At 44.1% G+C, this 21,166-nt stretch overlaps 1 protein-coding gene across 9 annotated transcripts in view; it reads right to left on the bottom strand.

Moving 5' to 3' along the window:
• MAP4K4 (mitogen-activated protein kinase kinase kinase kinase 4) overlaps positions 1–21,166 on the bottom strand; it is a 165,456-nt gene that overhangs the window by 73,266 nt on the left and 71,024 nt on the right. For all 9 annotated transcript variants that reach the window (XM_061377633.1, XM_061377638.1, XM_061377635.1 and 6 more), the window contains exon 3: positions 17,151–17,207. In XM_061377633.1, the coding sequence (XP_061233617.1) occupies positions 17,151–17,207 (57 nt within the window). The remainder of the gene's footprint in view (positions 1–17,150; positions 17,208–21,166) is intronic.

Genomic DNA, 21,166 nt, shown 5'->3' with positions numbered 1-21,166 from the left:
AGATCAGACCCAGGCTCCTCCATGCTCTTCTGCAGCACTCCTGAAACCTACAACCCAACAGCAGCTTTGGGGGTGAGTAAGTGCCACCAAGCTCAGCTACTCTGTGGAAATAAACAGAAAAGAAATAACTAGAAATACAGGGACTGAGAGGAGCTTTGCTGGAGCACAGACCTCTCTTAAACTTACTTGTTCACATGACTTGTAACTCTAAGGATTTTCAAAGCAGAAACGGAATACAGATACTGTATTTTACCTCTACAATAAAATACACTTGCACTCAGAAATACAGCTCTTTTTAAAAAGGGAAATCCATTATGGAGTGATTTACAACTGACTGACAAGATGATGATGATGACTCTGTAATTATCAGGTCCAATCACTCCAATTACAATTTACCAGCAGACACACAAACTATTTGATTCACAGCTAACATTTTCTTCAGCACACACTAGGTCTTTCTTAAAACAGACAGCCTCTATCAGTAACAGACAAATGCAGCTGATGACGAGAGGAATTCAGGGATGTCTGCGAGGGGCAAATTTCCCTTTGTGTTTGTGCCAAACCCTTCCGGAGGACAGATGACAACCAGGGCTGCAACCAAAAAGGCTTTTCCTTTGCGTTCAGACAGGAACAGCTGTTACACAGGTACAAAGGTATGGACACCCCTGATAAGCTAGCTCTTCATCAAATCAGTTGCTAAGATTTTGATTTTCTTTGGTAGATTAATGCTGACTTATGCACAGCATTTAAAACAGTCCTGCACTGCCAAAGCTTTATAAAGGCTGTGCACTTTAGCGTACAAGTAAGTGCACTTGGCATTATGCCACTATGTACAAAATCATTTTCATGCAGCTGCCAGCAGAAGGGAACTGTATTCTTGGACCAGATGTTTTTGTTGTCGGCGCTGCCAAGCACGCCTGGAAACCTCACAGCTGAGCGGTGCTGAAGGAGTGAATTAACAATGAACAGAGCCACAAGATGCTCGTGTCCATCTATCAGACAGGGCGTCAGGGTCCCCTCTCTCCACTGCTCCCCTTCTCTGAGCAAGGAAGCTGCTGACAGCCAGCTAATTACTTACCTGCCTGAGAAGAAAAGGCCTTCTGCCTCCATCAAGATACAGAAAAGCAACAAATACTTACAGAAAATATTACACCCCAGCTACATGTACCCAAGCTGGGCAGGTGACAAAGAGACCATGATTAACAGCCAAGAAAATAGGACTGGAAAAAATCTAAATAGTCCGAATAGTACAGTATGTGTTTGCTTTCACTGTTGGGCTGTGAACAGGCTTGCATTTATTAAACAGCATTTCACCTCAAAAATCACAGGATCATGGCATCTCACTCTCCAGTTAAAAAACAAACAGCTCAGATCCCAGCACAAGTCTCTCACTCTTTCAACTGAAACCCTGAGAACACTGGCAGGATTTTAGGGATGTAAATCCAATTCCTAACCCCAACACTAGCTCCTGGTCAGTCTCAGCTGCTTTTTGTCCTGATGCCTCCATGCTGCAAAGCAGGGGCCCCAGCCAACCCCAACCTGCCAGGTTTTGCCTTGCCTTCCCCAACTGCACCATGATGAGCAGAGGGGACCTACGGGGCCACAGGGTAGAAATAATAAATCACAGAACCTTTTGGACTGGAAGGGACCTTAAAGATCACCTAGTTCCAACACACCTGCCATGGGAAGGGACACCATCCTCTAGACCAGGTTGCTCAAAGCCCTGTGCAACCTCCCCAGGGCCACGAAGGGCAATGCCACTCCTTCAGATTTGTGGTGAGGGGGTCACTTTTTGTTTATTCCACTCGATGGGCATTGCATGTGTTCAAAGAGAAACGTGGCAGAGAGAGGACATGTATGTGTGTTGTGAGCTTTCTGGAACTGCTTTGGGGACTCTTTTCTCAGACAGGCACAGCCTACTCCTGTACTGCAAGCCGCTGTTAAAAAGCAACACTCAGCAACTTGACTGTAAAATAAACACAGGCATGAAGTGTTCCACTAAAATCCTCCTATATGGGAATAATCTCAACTTCTTCACAATGAGCATCATTTTGGTTTCCCAGCCACCAGTTACCATCCCATCTCCTGTCCCAAACGTGGCCCCAGCTCACTTCAATACACCCAACCCACCAGCCAACATCTGCATGGGAGCTGTGCCCACCTTGAACACCCGGAGCAGTGTCTTCAAGGATAAATTCTACAGTTACATGTTTTAAAAAAGACCAGATGGCCTCTCTTGTCCAGATAAATAAATGGTTGCCTTCTCAGGGACTTTTCCCTTAAAACAAAAGTAATGTTATCACTACAGGGTCTCAGAGGAAGATGATTCATGAGCAGGAAAAGGCCTGTAATTCTGTGCTCTGGGTATTCATCCCAACAGATACTACAACTTTTTACTATGTTAGTCCCATAACATGATGAACTGACAGTCTGAAAAAAAAATCTTCTCTTAATCACACTGATTTGAAACTAAACAAAGAGCAATTAGCCCTGCCAAAGCATGGGGGCTGAAGGGAGGGGGAGGCATTTACATCTGAAGGAAGAAACCTGGATTGTTTGGAGAACTCCAAAATTCAGGGGATGTGGTTTAAGGATTTGCTTAGAGCAGTGCTGTGTGACAATGAAGCCATGCACAAAGGGACAGGCTGTAGAAACCCTGCCAGCTACAGCTCCACCACCAAGGCAAGGACCCGCTGGTTGGTTTGGAAACATTACCAAGCAGCATGGAAGCAGCAGAAATCCCACACACAGCAAATCAGACCTCTCCAATAGCTCGAGAGAGGCAGCTAAGTGAAAGACCATGTGTTGCGGAGGTCAGCTTCTGCCAAACTACAGGCAGCTGAACAAAGCCCATCACGGCTGGAGGCTCCTCTCCTGCGGTTTCCTGCAGCCTCACCCCTCCAACAAGCACATGGAGAAATCCCAAAGCCCAGTCAGAAAGGAAAGCCTCAGAAATTGCTGGTTAAATTGGCTAAGCTTGTCTTTGCTGCTTTACTAACAAATGACGCTCCGCTAGGAAAAGCCTTTAGCTGTACTCTGCCTGGCATGAGTTAAAAAGCGAGGGGCGGTGGATGCAGAATAAGAAAAAGAAGAACAGGGAGGCTATTATACAGATAGCAAACAGAATAATTAAAAAAAAAGGCAAGTTCTAAGGTTGCGGGTGCTTTTTCTTTCTTAGAAGTCACCCCAAAGCAGCTCCATCTGTAGTCTCTGAGCATCTGGGGGTTTCTGCCAAAGTGATCAGTAGCAAAGAGCTAGCATTTGTCTTTGAATCGCAGCCATTATGTGCTCCAACGTTCCCACACCATGGAGAGAAACTGGAGGCGCTCACAACTGTCCTTGGGCTAACGCCGAGCTGCTGATCCAAAGTGCAAGGGATGACAGCAGTGCATGTGCACTGCTGCATATAAAAGCAAGGCACGGTGGAAGAAATGGACATTGCTGCTTTTCATGACCTATAAAACCTGACCACTGAAAGTGGGCTTGGCTGAGGGCAGCTCTCCAACTCATTGGGAAACCTCTTCAAAGCAAGACATCCAGCTAAGGTTGTCTTTCATACAATAGAGCCCTTATTCCCTCGCACCTTTGGTTCATGAGTAGACATTTTTCCCCAGGACCCATAGTGCACACAGACGTGCAACAGTCACAACCCAGTTTTGGCCTGCAAAGCAGGCACATGCTTATATACACCAACAAATTGCATTTGCCACCTCTTTCCTTCAGAGAAGCGCTGAACACCCCAGAACCCATTATCTGCTGCTACCTGTCCACGAGCCCTTCTTGCCTCACACCTGGAGGCCCTCTTTTACCATTCCTTTTGTAAAGAGGTTTAAAAGAGAAAGCTAAAGAAGAAAAAAAAGATGAAACAAGTTCTCTGAGTGTAAGATGCTGAAAACCACTGAACACCAATAAGCTCCTACTATTTTAACTCAAAGGTCTCTGCTATGTTGCTGTGTGTCAGGTTCCAGAACAATCTTCTGGCTCTTGACATCATGTGGAAGGAAAGCAGGTTTCTCTCTTCGAAGCCCTCTACTGATGGCCAAAGATGCAGCAGTCACACAAGTACTCACTTTGAGTGCAACCAAGAGATAAAATGTAGACAAAACACTTGCACAAGAAATCACTGCTCACCAGCCACACCGGGTCAAGATGGTCATGTCTCAAGGAGTACATAAAAGCCCACAGAGCCACGCTAAGCATAGTGTTTGTGACCATTTATCCACATTCTAAGCAGCTATTTGTCCTCGATAGTTTGATGAATATGGGTATTTTGTGAACAATAATGGATTAGACCCTAATCCAAAACCAGCATCAATCCATCATGATTCTTAATTAAGATCCATGGCAGCAGGGTTGGAACCACATGATCTTAAGGCCCTTTCCAACCCAAACCATTCTATGATTTTGTGTGAAAAATTCACAAGAATGTAGGCATGATACTAAATGCCTTTTTTTCTTTTATTTTTGTTCCTATCCCAAACAATCCAACTTTTAATCTGTATTGTGCCTCAGCAATAGATGTAATTTCTGCTCTTCACTGAATATACAGCTCCTGAATACTTGAGGTTCCACAACTATATTCATCCCATGCATTACTGAGCTGCAGAGATCAGTAGAAGAAACAACTTTTTTTTTTTTCCCCTAAGAAAAATTCCTAATAACTGCCAGCCAGTTTACATCCCTCTCCAGATCCAGCACTGTGACAGGGATGCTACCGTGTCAGCAGGTCTTCCCTATGAAACTACAACACTCTGCCCAAGCCCACTTGTTTGCATTCTTCAGCTTTGTCAACCAGCTGTATGAAATTCACCTATTACAGAATCAGCTATACATTTTCATATCTCAAAGTGGCAAATCGTTAAGATGCCTCATATGCAACAACGAGCATTGTTTCCCACAATGAAGTCTGCTCAAACACCTTATTTATATTAGGATCACTTTATTGCCAAAGAAACTGCTGATTTAAATCATACCTATCTAGCATCTGGAGGAAGAAAGAGTGGTATCCAGTGAATTAGCAATGCTACCACACAAGCATATATAACAAGGGCAGGCTGGGTTTTTGATTCCAGACTTCACTTAAAGCAAACAGATGTCTTTCAGAGGTAGATCTACTTTGGCTACCTGGATTAGCCCACTCAAACCTTGCTTTCTTTAGCCATTCACTAACCAAAGCACTATTAAACTCATAATTAACACGGTTCTTTGCCTGCAAATACAGGGCAAGATCCAAAAAGTGGTTCACCTAAGCCAGTCTCCCACGTGTCACCAGATCAGGCTTCCTCAGCATAGGGTTTTTTGTATACACCACTAGAACTGAGCTTGCCACCCAGCAATTCTTTGCTCTGACATTATCCTAAAGGCTGGAATTCAGAATAACAACAAATGTTATGGAAATGGTCCAATGCAGAAAGTGAAGTAACTTCTGCAAGTGGACTAAAAATAGTCTGTTGCACAGTGGAAAGAATCAGAAGGTGGGGGAATCCCTGCAGAAGACTTTTACACTCCATCCTTTATTCCTAAATCCACAGGTGTGGAGCACTACAAACACTCCCTCAGCACCCAGGCTGTCAGAAAAGCATCAGAGCTGGCTTCCCTCTCAGATTCACGCTGCAAAGAGATGGCTTTGGGGCTAGTGTTCCCCAGGCAGCCTCACGGCTGTAACTCTAAGGAGATGCTCATGCTGCTGTGAGCCAGCTCCCAAGCCATTGCCTCTCCCACTCCCTGCCCTGCCTGGCCCCTCTTGCCCAGCCCCTGGCTAGCTTTTACTGGGGTGAAAACAACAGAAATCTAATCTGTAATAATATATATATTTATAGATATATTAATAAAAGTGTGTATATACATACACTATATATATATATATATATAAAAAAAAATAAATACACACTTTATTGCCAGTGGATCTCTCTGGATGATGGAAGCAGATAGATGGTGGTCCTAGGGGAGCTGGGAAAGGGGAGGAAGAGAGGCAGGGTTGCCCCTGAAGTAGCAGCCAGACATCAAATTCGCTCTGCTGTATTGTAAAAATCAAATCTTGAAGAAGTAAGTAGAAAATGGGGAAAACCCACAGACACCTACATAATGAGAAAGCACTGCTATCACAACAGGATGCTGTCTAAACATTTACAAACAGAAAATGCAACTGATCCTCCTTTCTTTCCTGCCAGGGGAAGAAATCCTTTCCTGAATTTACATGGGTGTTTGTTTGTTTACATTTGTAAGCACGGGAAAGAGAATGAGTTTGCATTTTCAAGCTGGTCTATCCATTTTTACAAGAACAGTGCAAACTAACGATTTGTGTTGCAAATGAAGACAAGGTTAGGTATATTTCCCCAAACTCTTTTAATGAGAATTGAGGAGCAGCAGCAATTCTGAAATAGGAACCGACATCACCCTCAGGGCCTCAAATCTGAGTGGAGACTTTGTCTGACGATGCAGCCCCCTCTGATCTATAAATCGGTGCATCTCTATCATTTTGTAATTGACTCAAGGCTTTACATTTAAACACATTGTTGTGAAGGGATATAGTGAGAGGGAAATAAAAATTCAGAGTGAAAAACTAACTAATTTATAAATAATGGGTTTGCCTTACAGGCTCAAGGAGAGGAAACACGAACAAATGCTACAGAAAAGGCTGCTGAGGTAAAATATGAAAGAGACAAATAAAATCCTCCCTAATGGTGCTGCCTTTGCCTCAGTATTTCCACAGCAGTGACTCACAGCTGCCTGGCCACCCGCAGCCCTGGCTGAGAGGACAGGTTAGTGCTGGGGGGAAGCCCAGCAGCCAGCCACAGGGATGCTGCATCTCCCTGCTGCCTCTGGTCTCTTTACTCAATTACGTTTCCATTTGGTAGAATATTCCACATTAGAAACGTGGTTTTCGGGAATTACGGACACTCTTCTTTCTTGATCTTGGATACAGAACCAAGGTGTTTTGCCAGGCCAGTAACAGTTATCCGAAGGTCTGTGGGCTGCTGCATTTACACTAGGATTTCCACTTAGTTCTTACTGGCTCTTGAATGAAAACACTAACATTCAGTTCAGTTCACGAAGGAGGAGCTACACTGGGAAATATCTTTGCCTTAGTGAAACACTGCAGAAACACCTCATACACCAACAGACATGCAAAAAAACCTGGAAGTTCATTTCTGGAACACACTCCTCTACTAAACAGAGAGGAACACTTGTAAATACCCCCATGCTGCAGACATAGGTGCAAAAGAGAGCAGGCTATTGAACTATCATCACATCCTTTGCACCAGTGATGTGCTGGGTAAAGAAACTATTTTACCAGGTGGATGTGAGGCAAAACACACCACCAATGTGCTTTCTCTCCACACAGGAACAGTAGCTGCTTCTGCTGCTAAACTCACTCGCTTCTCACAGGCACCCTTCCAGATCCAAATGCTTGAGAAATAAAAGCCTGACACAAAAAAAAGTCAGCAGGGAATCATCAGAACAAAAAGATGCCTCCTTGGCTAGACTCCCATTGGTCTAATCATGCTTGAAGCAGGTCTTAGTAAGAAGAGATAGCAAGGACAGGAGAGCAAAACTCAAACTTGTGCTTTTTATGAAGCACGAACCTTTGCAATTTAATAACAACATCTTTACACTTTTACTTATCAGTAGAAAATGCTCTCTGCCAGAGGGGATACACAAAGCAGAGTCAGTGGCTTTAATCTCTTTTGGATTAAACCTACCCAGAGGAATGTTCACAGGCTCCTTGTCCAAAAGACTTGCAATGCTTCTAGAGTCAGGAGAAAAACAGCATCTTCTGCATTGATCAACTGAACTGCTTTGCACAGCATCTTCAAGGCTCTTTTAACACTTGGCTCAGCCGTGTGCTTCCCATTGCATATTCAAGAGATAGGACACAGGGGGAGAAGAACACTTTCCTGTTAGGCACAAGGGGATCGTTTATCATGGTTACAAGTCAGCTTAGAGTACGAATTCCCAGGTCCTTCAGCATTAGCACTTGCTGCCTTTATCTCTAGATTTAGGAGCTGCGCTTTAAGACTGTACTGTAGCCAACTCCCTACATAATCACTCAAACTGCATCTTGCAAAAGGAGCACTGTCAAGAGACTTAGACCAAACATTTTTTTGTCTCATTAAATGTTGGAGAGTAACACTGCTATTTTACATTTATATCTACATATACACATGTTAAGAAAGAAAGAGAGGGACAGAGCTCACACAGGATAATCTCAAACACACAGCACAATCTGTAGGTCGGTAAGCTAAAGAAAGAACCAAAGGGAGACTTTAAGATGCTCAGAAGTAGTTTGCATGTGCTACCCTGCACACATTCCTAGCGCTGCATCACTCACTTGAAAGTCAAGCATCAGAACTTCTTCTTAAAAAAAACAAAACAAAACAAAAAAGCAAACTCAAACATCTACTTCCCCCTCCTGATTTACTGCAGAACAGTGGCCAGCTGGCTGATAATGGACAGTGGCTAAGGTCTGCCTACCATTCCCAAAGTAGAGGCTATAAATTTCAGCCCCTCCCTTCTCCACACAGCCTGCCAGCTTTCACATAGCTTGTTGGGACTTTGGAATTTCTCCTCCCCTCCTCACTAAACTTGGCTGAAGCTGGCCAGCAGATCCAAAAGATATTTGGTGGAAAAGAAGGCAGGACACACACACACTACTGCCAAGAAGCCTCATTTCCTTAGGAAGTCAAGATAAAGATGTGGAATGTCGCAGCAAAAACAGGAGGAGCCCAAAGGCAGGTGCAGTTTATGAAACTACAGTTAAACACAGTCAAGAAAGATTATATTTCAAGCAGATATATCCCCTTTAACATAAACAGAAACCCAATTCTCCTGTCTTTGATCTTAATGCCCAAGCCACATTTTGAAGTGCACTTCTGCAAGACAGCAGTTCACGCTGGGCCAGAGATCTCTTGCTTGCCTATTCACAGGCAGGGAGGAATACACCGCAGACACAAGTTCGGCCTAGATACTTGCTAAAATCAAAGCACAATGCTCTGTCATAATCCTCATTGGTTTTACTCTACCCAAACTGGCAAGAGCACACATGCTCTAGCGCCGTATTGACAGGGTTGCCTTGTTTTCCTTGAGTAGACAATATGTCTGATTCACCAGGGGTAAATTAAGCTGTGCTGTGTGTCTGACAGAAATGATACAAAACGCAGCCCTGTACTTCTTGCTATTATCTGCACACAAAACATTTCTGTTTCCCATCAGAACTGGAATCTCCTCAGACAGCTCAAACAAACAGAGCTCAGCAGTTGGGAAGGCAGCAGCAAATTGCCTGTCTTGAGGCCACCTGCATGAACGCTCCCCTCAGCTCAGAAGATATGCTCCATCACTAGAACTTGCACAGGCTACTATTGCTCAAATTTGTGTCAGTACAGGTATGACCTGTAGATTAACTATCACATTTGTGAAAGCATCCTCACACTACCCACACTGAGCCTTCACCACCGCCAGTATTAGGGTCCAGAATTCCCTAACAAAGACATATGCTAGCAGTCATTCATATACATATGAAATCACATTTGTCATTAGTGACTTCCTTGTCAGTGCTCACAGCAGGTCTCCAGATGACTGCGGGTACTAAGCTTATTACTAAAGGAAACCAGGCACAGGATTACAGTTAAATGTATGAATATTGCCTACTTGAACTGATAAACAGTGCCCAAAAGCTGGAATCCAAGCACTTGTCCTACTCATTATAAGGATAGTAACAGACGTCAGTAGCTCAACTAGATGACTTATCCTTTCCTTTGAGTGTGTCAATGCAGTTGCACCATCAGACCAAAGGAAAGAATTTTTTACAGAAGTCCAGGCTTGTCCAAAGAGCTCAAGGCTTGCAGAGAAATCTTCTTAATACACAATCCTACCCTCTCACTGATGGAAGTCAGCTGTAACCTACACAGCCTTCTAGTTTCCATTATGCTCCAGTACTAAACATGTGCTCTCACAAAGTGATGAGCGCTAACAGATTCCAGTGCCAGAGCTGAGCATTATAACCTGAGCATCATCTGTTGTGCTACAGCATTGTTATCTGGTTCTCTGACAGCCAGGTAGGCAAAATTTTAAGGCTGTCTCCTTAAAACAAGGAGATATTTCTGCACTCCAAACTACAGCAAAGTTCCCTTTATGTGGCCATAAATTCAGTTTGAGTAATCTAAACTACATTGTAACTTGCAGAGTATTGGCAAAGCATTTTTTCTGCTAGACAGGACAAAAACCTTGCACATCAGACCTGGCAAAAGCACACAGATGAGGAGAAGGCAGAGGCAACGCAGCTTTCTTTGCACTTTCATAACACAATGATCCATGATCAACCTTGAGTATGAAGCCATCTCCTGGCCTCAGCTAAAAAGCCATACAACAGCAGTACTACTAAAAGAGCACCATGAAGCTGTCGCAGTCAAAGCTCTTCTGCTGTTGACAGGTAATAGATGCTGGTGTGGTAGCAATGATGCACTCACGGATCTTAAAGGCAAAAGGAAAACATCTGTTTCTTCCAGCCTTGAAACAGTCAGGTTCCAAAACAGGCATGTTAAAATACATAGAGCAGTATATCTGCAAGGACAACTAACAATAGGCAGTGCATGCAATGCAGTCAGTCTTCCACTCAGGTAAAAATCTTGCACTGAGAAGAAACTGTATGCTGAAAAAAAAGCAAATATAAAACCAAGCATGTATTTTTCTTTCCCCGTAGCAATTTTTTTCCACCAACCACAATATCAGTGTGAAGTTGCTCTTTGCTGGGACTCAGTAATGCAGAGCCTTGGTGCTCGGCACCAGCTCTCTCCAGTCAATCCATGTTGTGTATCATATCCCAAGCTGCTGCGCTTGGCAATAGCCACAGTGTTCTGCCCTGACTCAAACTGCATGCAGAGCTCCCTATTCAACCTCCCTCTTTCAGCTGCATCAAACCTGACATCCTCTCTTTCCCAAATAAGCTCTTCTACTGATAGTCTTGCTAACCAGCCCAGGACTCAGATGAAGAGAGTGGAAGTCTGCCCTTTACCCAAACTGGTGCTAGCACTGCTCCAGGAAAGTTTACTGTATCACACCCAAAAGTTGCAGATCTGACTCAAGCTGGGTGTTAGATGTATTTGCCTTGTTGTGAGATAAGGTATGACTGTAAGGACAAAAGGCTCCCCAGAGTTAAATGTCACTCTGCTCTGTCAGGACTATGAGCAGGAAGTCTAAGCACTGCCCTGCCACCCAAGGACATGGATGTTGGCAACATGTCTGATGCTGTGAGCTCCCCCCACCATGCAGAGCCCTCACCATGAAAATGGACTGGACCCGTTCTGCCCAACCCAGGCAGCATGGACCTGATGCGCCTGCAGGGATAGCCTGGTTCCACAAGGACATCAGCCAGCACCACAAAGCTGAGCCTCCCTCCATCAGGGTCACGATAAAGCGTGGGAAGAACTGTGCCAAGTTCATGGGCAAGGGCATGCAGCAGAAGTAGTTGTGGGAGCTCAAATTAAGGAGGGAAACAGTCAATTATACAAATGCTCTGCAGCTCAAAAAAGGCTGCCCTGCTGGCTGCTAGACTAATGTAGCTCTTTTTGACCTCCCAAACCAGATGTTACAGCTTAAGGGACCACTCTGCCCAGCTCTGTTTTCCTCTGAAATGCAACAGAAAGTTCCCAGAAGACTTCTTTTTTTTCTTTCTTGACCTAATCCCTGGAAGAGATCAGAGGTTCACCAGCTTCAGGAGGGACCGGACAGCAGGGCTGTCCTCACTGTAAATACCTTTCCTATTTATTCCTTTTCTACAGAACAATTCCTTGTTTTGCCAGTTTAACCAAAGACTGCAAAATGTGGTACAGACAAGTAGCAAGCAAACTCACATCTGAGGGACAAGCAAGCAGGGTGCCAGTACTCCCCATGGGAGCAATCTAGATTTTTAGTATCCTGATCCATTCTCCCCAATTCATATCAACAGGAAAAGATATGGCAAGGGCTTTTGGTAATTCTGCTGGCTTCAGGTTTGCTTTCGCTAGCTTTGCAGTAAGCAGAGGCATGGACTGCTGTATAAGTACTTTATCAGGTAGCTGCACTAAGCCAGGTAAAGCAGTATATTCATGTCTCCGCAAGAAGGCCAGCCCATATTCAGTTTCTCTGGACTGGCTTAACCCAGTTCTGTTACACAGTGCTGTGAGGATCTGCATTTCCCAGTCTTTTCACATGAAACATCAACTTCTTAATGTCTTCATTAAGATCAAAATCCACAGACTGTCTCCAGGTTCTCATGGTGAATAAATATAAATTATAAATTATAAATATACCTCTAAATATAAATATAAATATATGTTATGGTAAACTTTTGGTGGTTATCATTTTTGTTTTCCCCTCATTTTGTCTGCCTGCATGTGTGGGAACACACACATTTTTATTTATCTGCAGTCTTTCTGCAGATTGGTACTGGATGTGTTACAGACTATGGATAGATCATCCACATGATCGCAGTTTATAACACCACGTAGGCCATAAGATACAGACTCATAAGAGTCAAAGTGACTTGCCTACTGCAACAAAAAAAAAAGCAGTCAGCAGAGTCGGGAAGACAGCAATGAATAATTCGGGTAACCTTTCCTGCCTAGGTATGGGAGATGTGCCGCGTTTCTCCGCAGGCCTGGAGGTTTTGGTTTGGGGTTGTTAATTTTTGTGCAGAGCACGTACAGAAAGGGCAATACAGGCAAGTACTAAAAGCTTCTCTGTCTTTCATAAATCAGCAGGATACAGTATCCAGTTGTTTACTTAGCATAATTTTACACAGACTAGACTGGACAAGTCATGAAACACTGGGCACAAGAGCTGAGAAATGCTGCTATTAAAAAAGGCATGTGGAAAACTTTCCCAAGGGATGCCAAGCGTGTGTGTGGGAAGAGGTAGGAGGAAGAAGCAGAAGCATCAGGGGTTATAACTAACAGAAAAGAAGCGGTTGTGTTTTTCCCCCAAAATCAGTTACTAAATCTTTCAAAGAGAAAAGCATCGCTGGAAGGGAAACACAGGAGTGACACTGGAAACCAACTGTGCACCTGCACCAAAAGCCTCCAAAAGAGTTAAGCAGAGTCGAGCCGCCTTTTTAGAGTGTAATGCAAGTTAACAGCTTAGATGCAGGCAGATTTGCCAGGTAAGCTTTGCTAAGGTTTTAAATGTTCTTTATTTCACAAGAAAATGGATTCTTCTAACTAAACAGTGACTGCCAAATCTTGCAGTGTACTTGTGTTGCATCTGATAACATCGGTCACGGCCCAGCTGGTGTGCTACAGGGCTTGTCGTGGTTTAACCCATGTGCAGCCCACGACAGGGCTGCACACCAGCACAGCAAGGAGCTCGTGGGCAAGCGAGTGGAAGGGGTCAACACAGACTGAACACCGCCTTCTCCAAAACAATGCCCCAAAAGGAACAGAGACAATAAAAGAATTAAAGACAGACTACAGCAATCTCTCAAATGATGCCTCCCTCCCTAACATGCATGCAGCCTGAGCTTCACCCTACATATATGTACATCTCAGAGAATAATTTCTGAAGCATGTATACACTGACAGTTCATATTGTTCCCCTTTTACGGTCATTGGTCTCATTCCAACAACAGAATAGCTTCCAAATTGATGAGGACTCGTGGGGTTTTTATTTGTTCTATGCTCCAGTGAAAATTTTTTCACCCTACACGCTCTCCAGCTTCGCCCTCAGAAAGTGAAAATAGGCCCTACATATGCACCGTTCTGTAGGAAGACTTACAGATCTTTAGATCTTACAGATCCTTTAGTGCCTCTGCTTTAGTGCTGCAGATGTAAAGATCTATAAAGATCCACACAATCTTTTAAGCCTTTTCTTAATTTGTTTAGAGAGGAGGAAAGTGGAAGAGACAGGAAAGTTTTATGCACATCAACACCCCCCTAACGTTTCAGGCAGCAGTACTAACTAGTCATAATATATTCAGAGATCAAGCTGATATCTTCAGCCCACCTCCTCTTTTCTCATCCTTACCACCATTCTTTTCAAAATTAAAATCCGAAGAGAAAACCACAAGAAAAGCTGGGAAGGATGAACAGCATTTCCACAACACCATGTACGTTACAGAGCTGTCATGTTTCTTCCAACGTCTCTAGTCGGAGGTTATACCACCTTGTTCTCTTCACGCCAACCAAAACTTTTTCAGGAAAGCCATCACTCCGATTTTGACATCCCTCCCATGCGGGTGATCAAAGCTGTACAGCCCAGAACTGATGTAACCTCGCTGATCCTGAGCAACGTGCGAATTGCAGAACTGGGGCTTTGAAAACTGAAAATTTGGGGTGTGCCCACAGAGCGTGCCAACGCATTAAGCTTTCTAATTTGTCAAGCGTTTGGCAAAGCAAGTACTAGATCAGAGGTATCCCAGAAGAAAGTCTTGGATCTGTTCTCAGCGCAGGTTAGACAAAACGATCTGATAACCTTCCATGGCACCGCCTGTATTTAAGCAGAAAGGCATTAACACTGCCAATGACACATGCACAGAGGTAAAAATCACCCAGAGGTTCCATAGATGCTCAACAAAAAACAAACTAACAAAAAAAATCACAATTTCAATTTTATGGAAGTTTCCACTGAAGCCTCTTTCCCCATGGACACACACACAGTGTTATCACTGGCCTACAAGAGCAGTTCACCTAATTGTAGCTCCTGAAGCAGGTGGAGAAGGTATAACTGAGGCTGTGGCCCCTTCAGCATTTCTTTCGGGGCAATGCTGACGGTGGCAGTCACTGCCCTTTCTGTCCCACATGGTCTCTCTACCACCCATAAGCCTCCATCTCCAGGATGGAGATGCGCAGTCTGCCAGCAAAAGGAGGTCTTCATGACAGCATCCCTTGAGGAACTGATGATGAAACTTCATGACATGGACATCTCTGTCGGTAACGTCAATCTGAACTACTGCCCCTTCTCTGCCATGCCTGGCAACAGCTCTTTTCCAGTCTCACACCACCTTCTACATAGCGACGGCACAACTGTTTGCAATGTCATGTGCTACACTAGGTCAGCAAACCAATCCAGGTTATAAATAACCAGGGGAAAAAGAAGAGCAAGGGTATTTTAAACCTGGAACCACAGCCTGTTCACTGATCCAGGTCACCATCTGGTCCCAGGGCAGTTGTGTTGACACAAGTGTTGGGAAACAGGCAAGGAACCAGCAAGAAAGAGTGGACAGGAATATCCTATGGCCACATCTGCCACTGAAATGGTACATGCAATGGTATCACTCATGCCTGGTGTTAGGAACAGTATCATTCGTGCCTGGTGCTAAAAACTGGAGCTGACTTAACACGACTTGGAAGAATTTACACCACATTTTTAGCCTCCGCAGGCTCACTGCCTAGAAGCAAAACCACATGAGCTCCACTGGTAGGAACGACAACACTTTCAAGCTGCATGGGGCTAACATCTCCAAACTCCTCCCTCTGATTACCCTTTAGCCCCTGAAAAAGCATGAGCTTCTGAGACGAAAGTCAGGCAATGCCAATATACAACCAGCTTTTCAAAAACAGCCGAAAATTAAGAGTTTCAAAACATAAGCCATCTCCCACAACATGAGCTCAGCCATACTACAGACAGCATTTTTCAATTGTTTTCCTTTTGCTGTGCAACCTCTCCATTACAACTGTTTGTGATTAAGATAAGGTATTAAAAACAGAGGGCGTGTGCAGTACAGCCAATCTTATGGAAGAAGCCTTCACTGCGCACCATCCAGCAAGCTGCCCCGTGTAAAACCACTGCACAAATGGAAACATTTGCTGTGCAATGAACATTCACTGTGTGTCAACACACCTTCATTCTTCTCTGGTTTGCCTGCTTGTTAACTGCAGCAAAAGAGCACTGCCTCCTCATGAAGGCAGCCTTTGAAAATCTCCAGCTGAAAACTGATTTTTATCAGGCCATCTTACAAAGCAAGAATGTCTAGCTCTTGGCAGACACAACAGCTGAAGTTAGAGAGGGGCAATCACACTGCCCATCGATAACACGCAGATTCAGAGATACAACTGAAGTCCTACCAGTTGACCTAACCCTGCCTTCTTGTTTTCCTGCCTGTTTACCCAGTACTCCCCAGCCACTCACCTAGGAGCTTGTGTCCTTTTTGCAGCCATTTTTACTTGCTGGCACCTATGCACACACCGAACTATAACACATTTTGCAGTAGGAGTTTTGCTTAATGTAATGAGCTTGCCAAAGCCCTCCTGCCCTGTACAGTGCACATGCATTAACATAATTTTTCCCCTAATACCTATAAAAGATTGAAGAATTCAGAAAAATAAGATGCTTGGTTTGAAGAGGCACAACCTCTCTTCAGAAGTGTGGTATCAGTCAAGCGTTGCAGATATCACACAGGAGGATCCCATTTGATTTTGAATCTGAATCTGTTAATTTGTGGATGTAACTCCAGAAAACACGAATGGAATCAACAGGGAAAAACCCATGCTTTTCCTGATCTGTTTTGAAGACATAATTTAAACTGATTGCTTTCTGAACAGCATAAACTTCAAGACATCTAAGGATTCAAGTACAGGCATATATTTTTTATTTCTTTGGCTGGGTTAATTTCCCGTCTTTCCCATCTAAAGCTCCACAGTAAATCCCCCGGGTCAGTTACAACTACTACTTTACACTGCTGAATTCTGCCAGCAATCTGCTCATCATTCCTGCAGATGTTTCTGCTTTCAGACTTCTTGGAACTTTATTGGACCCACTCCTTTGAATAAATATATACCCTTTGTAGGCTGCAAATGTAGCAGTGAAACTACCGTCCTCTACATCAAGCAGCCTCCTCACCTTTTTTGGTACAAACAAGATGCTACATTAAAGAGAAAAAGGTAGGAAGTGGGGAATCTGACTTTTTTCCCCTCTTCTGAGAAGTGTCTGTAAAGGGAGTGCTATGTCTGCTCGTATGTCCTGGGACCAGCCAAAGCAATCTGTGAAGAAGGCCAGAGGGCCCTGAACAGAAATCTCATAAAGGGCAGATGGGCTGGAGAGGTCAGGTTCTGCAAACAGAAAGCAAACGTCCATGTGCAAGGACTATGCCCTTCAAAATAAACACGAGGTAAGCCATATGCCATCTCTTATTATTAAATTTTACCCATATTGTTAATAAAGTAGATTGTTCTTGTGCTCACCTCCGTAACGTCCATGACTTTGATGGCTGCCAGCTGACCTGTCTTGACATGTCGACCCTGAATAAGAGAGAGAAAAGTCAGTGCCAGCATCTCACCCATCCCTTCAGCATACAGAGAGCAAAACATTCAGACAACAGGTCCAGGCACTGGGTTTTGCCCAGCTGCACTGGACCCTCCTGATATTTCGTATGAAAAACAACACTCTGGAAGGATTAAAAAAAGGGGCTTTTAAATGTTCTTATACAAATCTTAGAACCCATTTCTTTTTCTCCACATTAAAAGGATGATTACCAAGATTAAGTACAGAGAGATTACATTCACATCTTCCCTTCTGTTTACTTTAGCAAAGCACACAGTCGGTAATGATAGTTTATTAACATGCTAGAATAGTTAAACTCGCCATATTGCATCTTTTATTTCCATGCACCAGCACCTAGTACCTGGGTGACATATTACTAGGTAAATTCAAGCATGCTTAGGCGGTTGCAAAAAGGACATTTCTTTTTGTTTTGGTCTTCACTAGTGAAAGAAAATGAGTTTTCTTCAAGTGATGCATCAGACCTGCAATAGCTCTCTTCGCCTGTCTTACAATAGCTAGACAAGAACAAGACGTTGTCTCCCTTCAGCTACGCCACCATAAGGGTACGGTTTCTCAGTACAGCTGGAGCTGAATTAATAGATCACAGCTCCTGCAGCAGGGAGCTCCAACCCTTCCTTCCCCTGCCTCCCTCCAGCCTCCTGTCACATATTTCTCCTGGGAGCACTGAGCTCCTTCTGGCACTCATCAGATCATATGATAAGCTGATTGAGATCACTGAAATGGTAGAAAGTTAACACAGAAAAAGCAAACTGCAGGGTGGGGCGGGGGACTGCAGATCAGGAAATTAAACTGGTTTGCTCTGCAGTCAGCGCAGAGCCAGAGCTGGCAGGAGGTGGACTGCACGGCTGGGAGGCAGGCAGCACCACGGGCCCCTCCAGCTCCAGCCATGGTTGGGCTCTAACTGGCCTCAGCTGACTCTGACAAAACCCTTTCTTTCTCCAGTATATTTTTACACAAGGTGGGGCCATACCAATTAGCTGTGCTGTATTTTTATTCCAAACACGCACTCAGAAATGGCCCTAGGATTGGTGTTATCCTGCTCTCCACATAACACCCAGCAGGCTGCCCTGAGACCTCCAGACAAACAGCCTGGTCTCGCAACGCCTTTCCAAAGCATCGTCCTCAAAGGCTCCTCTCTGAATCAGTCATGCTTGCCAGGAAGAGGTGTGCCCACTACACTTCTTCACTTTTATCACAAATAATGATAAAAACCACAACAAAACACTGCATTAAAGTCACAGTTCCTTTACCTTTCTTCTCACCAATTTTTAAGTTTCCTAGGCAGAAACATATACATAGCACCCAGTATAGCTGATGGACATCAACAGTGTATTTTTTCTTGGACTGAATGCTTTATCTCTTTACAGATTCTTTCAAGACTGGCACCCCAGAACTGAAGCAACACAAACCACCAGCCTCTTTGGAGAAATCCTAACCCTCCATGAAGCCAATGGCCAGGCATACTGCTGGTGCAGTAGAGAGGATGGAATACTGCAGAATTCACAGCCTCCGCTTTCTTTCACAACTCTCATTGCGCTTCTCTCTCCCCTTATTAACCAATCCACATGCTTTCTATAAATAAATCACTGTACTCAGGCTTCTGCCGGCTCTGTAAACTCCCTTTATTGCATGCATTTCTTTTTACAGCTTGGTCTCAAGCTGGTTTCGATTCTAAAACAAAGTTAGGGTCGTAACGTGTACAGTAGCCAAGACTGACCTCACCTTGACCTTACTACTTCTTGAACCAAAGCCTTCCAGCAAGCCCAGGAGAGATGCAGCTCCAATTTCCCACCCTGGACCTCTGCCTAATGACAAAAGCCTGCGGTCTTCTTCTCAGGATTTAACATCCCACCAAGGGCAGAGGGGGAAATGTTTTACACCGAGGTGGAAGAACACCTTCTCTCAGCACTGCTCCTATTATCCACAGCCCTGTGGAAGGAAGTAAAGGGCCCAAGGAGATGGGGAAGCACAGTCTGAGGTACAAGAGGAATATGCTAAAGATAAGAGAGGAACAAGGACATCTCAGAGGAAAAAAGATCACAACACTAATGAGGAAGAACACTGAGGAAGAAGAAACATTTAAGAAAACAGTGAAATATGGTTCACCATTAATTCTGCAGCAAAGGAGGGGTGTCAAAACGGTGACAGAACATACGCCTATCAGAGAAAGGGACACAGAGAATGAAGCAGCAAGACATCCACAGGATACCACATATCTTATGGAGAGTTTGCTCTATTTGTCTTTTTAAATCTACAAACTACTGGTGGGCTTGTTATTTCCAGAAAGAAGCCTCAAGCTTTCCAGGGCTCAGCTTCACAGCTATTCTCAAGACGATGTTCCTCCCCGTGAGACTGGCCCACTCAGGATGACTAACATGCACCAGCCCAACCATCCTTCCCCTGCAGCTTTATGAGATCCTGCTGGTCCCTCCACTAGACCCTATGAGAACCTGGGCCATGACAGCTACAGCACAGCGCAGCGATTGCTCATGTTTCACTTTGCTTTTTCTGCAGCAGGGATGGGAAAAGCTTCTCCATAACACTCCTAAGGGACTGGAAAGCAAGGGAACTGCAGACTGTGGGAAGTGTGGGCTGCTCAGTATCCCAGGCCAAATTTAAACCCTGGTCATTTCAGAATATTGTTTAAAATTACTCCAAATACCCTTTTCATAATGTATGGAGCATTCATACTCTAAGCATCTACAACACATATGTGGGGGGTTGCATGACATTGATTTATATGAGAGAAGTAAGAGGACATTCTGAAGCCACACTCTTTTCATCAAAAACATTTTTAGAGGGAGGGAGAAAGCAAACATCACAAGCACAACATGTAAGCATGAGCAGAGATTTTTTGTTTATCTGCTTAACAGCTCAAGAACAGACTTGTCAAACTATTAGCATGCTGCTGTGATTTTGCTTGCAACATGAAATGGCTAAGCATTCCCATTTCAGAAACTGATCTTCAGATTTTCATAGCCAGCTTTCGCCTTGGAAAATTCTGCCTGCATTAAAAACAGTAACAAAATCACAAAGCGGCTCAATGCAACAAAGGAGCTACGGGAGTTGTAGATAGGAGAAACCTTCTGAACTCAGCCTCCTGGGATAAAAATTTATTCAAGTCCAACACCCAGGACACTTCATAAATGTGGTAACCATCAAGGCCCCATCCAGACACCATCTCAGCAACACCACTGGCCAACACTCCAGCAGGACAGCATTTTTCTTGCAGAATGAAGCCTCTGCTTTAGCACTGTCTGGAGTTGCGGCCCCTTGGGGTGTCCCGGGCTCACCCATCCCCAGGGCACAGCAGAGATTCTTGCTGCTGTGTTTCTGGCAATTACCACTGGAGTATCTGAACAATGTCACCACCAGATTGCAAAACACGACCCATGCTAACTGAAAACAGCAGCTTCTTAAAATACTGCTAGATACCAAATACCAGAGGCTGGGGATCACAGGGTAAGTGTCCCCTGGCCAGAAAGTTAAATGTGGATATGAAATATTCAATGAAGTTGAGAGCAACCTAGAAGCATCTCGTTAAGCTTAAGATGACTGTTTCCAGAGCCAATGGACTGAGGAGGCTCCAGAGGTTGTGCTGCATAGTAACAGCAACAAGTAGTAAAGGTTATGTCACCCAGAGAGCGACAGTCTGCCCTTTACCAAGTCTCAGGGTAGGGGCAACAACAAACCACTGCTACTGTCACCTAAGTCTGGCTCCCACCACCATGAAAAAGAGCTAACACGTTCCCTTCATTTAGACCATGTTAAGATTCTATCAGTAAGATTTCCAAACTACTTGTAATTTCTTTTGCATCCTCCCTGCCTTTCTTTCCCTCTTTTCATTAATCTAGTCATATTAAAGCATTTGATAATTCTCCTAAGGAAGCAACATAATATATAAGACTGCTACTGC

Source organism: Neopsephotus bourkii, unplaced genomic scaffold (genome assembly GCF_033783945.1).
Source record: "Neopsephotus bourkii isolate Nb327-2 ecotype Australia unplaced genomic scaffold, CSIRO-AGI_Nbou_v1 NB_1760, whole genome shotgun sequence".
NCBI lineage: Eukaryota > Metazoa > Chordata > Aves > Psittaciformes > Psittacidae > Neopsephotus > Neopsephotus bourkii.
This window is presented reverse-complemented; position numbering and strand designations above follow the sequence as displayed.